At 63.2% G+C, this 4,307-nt stretch overlaps 2 protein-coding genes across 3 annotated transcripts in view; one reads left to right on the top strand and one right to left on the bottom strand.

The window, feature by feature from the left end:
- Positions 1 to 546: 546 nt before the first annotated feature.
- STK16 (serine/threonine kinase 16) lies at positions 547 to 2,265 on the top strand. Its single transcript, XM_009275015.2, has 6 exons — positions 547 to 789; positions 869 to 1,002; positions 1,078 to 1,198; positions 1,279 to 1,374; positions 1,442 to 1,563; positions 1,651 to 2,265. The coding sequence occupies exons 1-6, from the start codon at positions 547 to 549 to the stop codon at positions 1,787 to 1,789; spliced, it is 855 nt and encodes a 284-aa protein (XP_009273290.1). The 3' UTR covers positions 1,790 to 2,265.
- A 449-nt stretch (positions 2,266 to 2,714) lies between these two features.
- LOC103895364 (tubulin alpha-5 chain) overlaps positions 2,715 to 4,307 on the bottom strand; it is an 11,447-nt gene continuing 9,854 nt past the window's right edge. For both annotated transcript variants that reach the window (XM_009274924.2, XM_009274925.2), the window contains one exon: positions 2,715 to 4,304. In XM_009274924.2, the coding sequence (XP_009273199.2) occupies positions 3,333 to 4,304 (972 nt within the window). In that variant the 3' untranslated portion in view covers positions 2,715 to 3,332. The remainder of the gene's footprint in view (positions 4,305 to 4,307) is intronic.

Genomic DNA, 4,307 nt, shown 5'->3' with positions numbered 1-4,307 from the left:
GATGCTCGGGCATGGGGGGTGCTTATGCATGGGAGGGATGCTCGGGCATGGGGGGTGCTTGTGCATGGGGGGGATGCTCGGGCATGGGGGTTGCTTGTGCATACCGGGGATGCTTAGGCATGGAAGTGATGCTCAGGCACGGGGGGATGCTCAGGCGATGGGGGGGTATGCTTGGGTCTGTGTGGGGTGCTCGGGCATGGTGCGGAGATGCTTGAGCACAGGGGGTGTTTGGGCCTGGTGGGGGGAGATGCTTGAGCATTGGGGGTGCTTTTGCATGGAGGCAGATTCTTATGCTGGGTGGCAGGGGTCAGTCATGCCCAGCAGTGTGTGCTTGGATCCATGGGAGTGAGGGTGATTGGGCCAGTGGGGTTGTTCATGCAGAGGGGGGACACTTTGGGTGCCTGGCAGGTGCCCCAAAGTGGGGGGGAACGTGCATGCCTGGGGGGTTCCCATGGAGAGGGATGCAGGCACCTGCTGCCTTCTGCCCCACACAGTTGAGGCTGGGCACAAGGCCCCGATGTGGGTGCTGCATGGGACACCCAGCCCATGCCACGCTCGGCTCCTCGCAGGGGCTTCAGCTATGTGGACCTGGTGGAGGGTCTGCGGGACGGACGCTTCTATGCCCTGAAGCGCATCCTCTGCCATGACAAGGAGGACCGCCAGGCTGCCCTGCACGAGGTAGAGATGCACGGCCTCTTCGACCACCCCAACATCCTGCGTCTGGAGGCCCACTGCATGGTGGAGAAGGGCACCAAGCATGAAGCCTGGCTTCTCCTGCCCTACGTGAAGGTGAGGGGGGCTCCCCTGGCCACCCCCACCCCATTGCTGCCGGGAGCAGCAGTGGTGACCGGCTGCTTGCGTTTGCCAGGGGGGGACCCTCTGGAGCAAGGTGGAAGCACTGCAGGAGAAAGGGACCTTCATGTCAGAGCAGCGGATCCTTCTCATCCTCCACGGCATCTGCTGCGGGCTGCAAGCCATCCACAGCAAGGGCTATGCGCACAGGTGGGGAGCCGGCAGCCCCGGCTGGGGGGGTTGGCAGGCGCCCCAGTGGGCATTCAGTGACGTCCATCCCCACAGGGACCTCAAGCCCACAAACGTGCTGCTGGATGAGGATGACCGGCCTGTGCTGATGGACCTGGGCTCCATGAACCAAGCTCACATTGAAGTCAACAGCTCTCGGGAGGCCATGGCCGTGCAGGTGGGTGCCCTGGGACATCACCCCACCAGCCCATTCCTGCCCTGAGCCCTTCATCCCTACCCTCACCCTCCTCTCTGCAGGACTGGGCTGCCCAGCGCTGCACCATCTCCTACCGTGCCCCTGAGCTCTTCACGGTGCCGAGCCAGTGCGTCATAGACGAGCGCACAGATATCTGGGTAAGGATCCAGCCCCCCAGCCCCCAGCCCTCCACCGTGGGGCTGCCCTGACCCCACCATGCTCCAGTCCCTAGGCTGTGTGCTGTACTGCATGATGTTTGGGGAGGGCCCCTACGACGCCATCTTCCAGAAGGGCGACAGCGTGGCTCTGGCAGTGCAGAACCCCATCGCCATGCCCCCCACGACCAGGTGAGGAGCTGGGGAGGGCGACCCTGCTCCCAGGCAGCCCCCTGTGCTGTGTACCATGCAGGCCCCCCCTCGCTGTCTTTCCTCCAGGTACTCGGCTGCCTTGCAGCACCTGCTCTCCTCCATGATGACGCTGAACCCCCAGGAGCGGCCCAGCATAAATGACGTCCTCCACCAGCTGGAGGGGCTGCAGCCAGCGCCGGTGGGCCAGGACACCACGCAGATCTGAGCCCGTCCCACCCCGTGGTGGCGATGTGCCCTGACGATGAGCCAGGGGAAAAGCAGCTGCCTTCGTCCCTGCTCCCCCGTGGAGCCGTTGCAGAGGCGATTGCCGCACTCGGGGAGAGATGCTGCTCTGTGCCAGAGGTGTGTTGGGTTTGGAGTGATCTGTGCCCTGGATGCTGCTGCCTGGGACTTGGTCTGTGCCCCAGAACTGTGGACATGTGACCTGCTGCTAAACACGGGGCCCTCGCCGGCTGCTGCCTCCCCTGGGGGTTGCAGAGGAGGATGCTGTGGGATCCCCCAGGTGACGGCAACCGTGGCCCTGCAGCTCTGCACCCCAGGAGGGTCACTCCTGCCCGGGGCAGAGCTGCAGTCTGGGTCCCAGTGTGGTGCTGGAGCAAGGTGGGGAGGACCCGGCACTCGGTCCGCCACTGCTCTCAGCGCCAACGTTGCCTTGTGTTCGGAGTAAAAGATGTTCTTGCGGAGGTGTGGATGTGTCCCTGTCTGCGGGGAGGGGATCCCAGCAGGGACAGGAGGACAGCAGGGCACGCTGTCTGGGTTGAGCCACCAAGCGTTGCCAGAGGGGAAGGGCAGCGGAGGACAGCCCCGGTGGGGCAGCGCGGAGCATTAGCAATAAGCAGGGAAAGTTAATCCCTGGCCCCAGCGTGCTCCTAATGGGAGTTAACACAACTCTGCAGCTGGAGCCAGGCGCCGCTGTTCGCTGTTCGGAGCCTCCGGGGCTGGGCACTGCGGGAAGGGGGCTCAGCACAGCGCAGGCAGGCGGTGGCAGGGGGGAAGGGACAGCAGCCCTGCTCCGGTGGGGGCGAGCAGAGCCTGGGGATGGCACAACCACCCTTGGCTGGAGAGGCTCACTGGGACACACAGAAGTTGAGCTGCCCGCAGAGGGGGGGGTAAAAAAAGAGATGCAGACAAACGGTTTCACAGGGAGGGTTCCCCTCCTTTAATCCTCTCACCACAACACAGCAGAAAAGCAGCTGCGGGGGTTCATGCCGTGCTGGAGGCCCTTGCGGGGTGCACCCACTGTACCGCAGAGCCAGGCATGCCCCTTGTCCTGCACCGTGGCCACAAGGACAGGGGTGCCAGGCTGCTCCCACTGCTTCAACCACTCTCCTTCCAGAGAAGCCCACCTACTCTCTGGCTGCATGTGGGAAGAGTCCCAGCAGCTGCGGATTTTTTCCTGCCCAGGCTAAATCTGCTCCCCTGGGCTCCAGGATACAACGCGGGGCCATATACCACACGAGGAAGCAGTACCCACCCCTGGCTGGAGCAGCGAGCGGGGTGGGATGTGTGCCACGGCCCCAAGGGCTCTTACCTGCGTGGGGAGCAAGCCGGAGTTGGAGCAGAGCGCTGGGAGGAAGCATAGCAGCACCAGCAGCAGAGCTGAAGCACTCACCACACACCTGACCTGGCAAGAAACCGATACGGCTGGGGGGTTAGTGGGAGACACGGAGGCTCTGAAACGGTTTATTGCAAAGGATTTCTGCAGGTAACATGGGGAAGGAGCACGGTCCTTTTTGGCAGGGGCTTCTCTACTCCTCGCCCTCCTCTTCGTCCTCATAGGAGTCCAGGCCCACCTCCTCGTAATCCTTCTCCAGAGCGGCCATGTCTTCCCGCGCCTCAGAGAACTCCCCTTCCTCCATGCCCTCGCCCACATACCAGTGCACGAAGGCTCGCTTGGCGTACATCAGGTCGAACTTGTGGTCCAGGCGAGCCCAGGCCTCGGCGATGGCCGTCGTGTTGCTCAGCATGCAGACGGCGCGCTGCACCTTGGCCAGGTCCCCCCCCGGCACCACCGTGGGCGGCTGGTAGTTGATGCCCACCTTGAAGCCCGTGGGGCACCAGTCCACAAACTGGATGCTGCGCTTAGTCTTGATGGTGGCGATGGCGGCGTTGACGTCCTTGGGCACCACGTCCCCACGGTACAGCAGGCAGCAGGCCATGTACTTGCCGTGGCGAGGGTCGCACTTCACCATCTGGTTGGCTGGCTCAAAGCAGGAGTTGGTGATCTCGGCCACCGAAAGCTGCTCATGATAAGCTCTCTCGGCTGAAACCACGGGGGCGTAGGTGGCCAGGGGGAAGTGGATGCGCGGGTAGGGCACCAGGTTGGTCTGGAACTCGGTCAGGTCGACATTCAGGGCCCCGTCAAACCGCAGTGATGCTGTGATGGATGAGACGATCTGGCTGATGAGTCTGTTCAAGTTGGTGTAGGTCGGGCGCTCGATGTCCAGGTTCCTGCGGCAGATGTCGTAGATGGCCTCGTTGTCCACCATAAAGGCACAGTCTGAGTGCTCCAGGGTGGTGTGGGTGGTGAGGATGGAGTTGTAGGGCTCCACCACGGCCGTGGAGACCTGCGGGGCCGGGTAGATGGAGAACTCCAGCTTGGACTTCTTGCCATAGTCAACGGAGAGTCGCTCCATCAAGAGGGAAGTGAATCCGGAGCCAGTGCCACCTCCAAAGCTGTGAAACACGAGGAATCCCTGGAGTCCTGTGCACTGGTCAGCCTG

This window comes from Aptenodytes forsteri, unplaced genomic scaffold, assembly GCF_000699145.1.
Source record: "Aptenodytes forsteri isolate BGI_AS27 unplaced genomic scaffold, ASM69914v1 Scaffold255, whole genome shotgun sequence".
Lineage (NCBI taxonomy): Eukaryota > Metazoa > Chordata > Aves > Sphenisciformes > Spheniscidae > Aptenodytes > Aptenodytes forsteri.
This window is presented reverse-complemented; position numbering and strand designations above follow the sequence as displayed.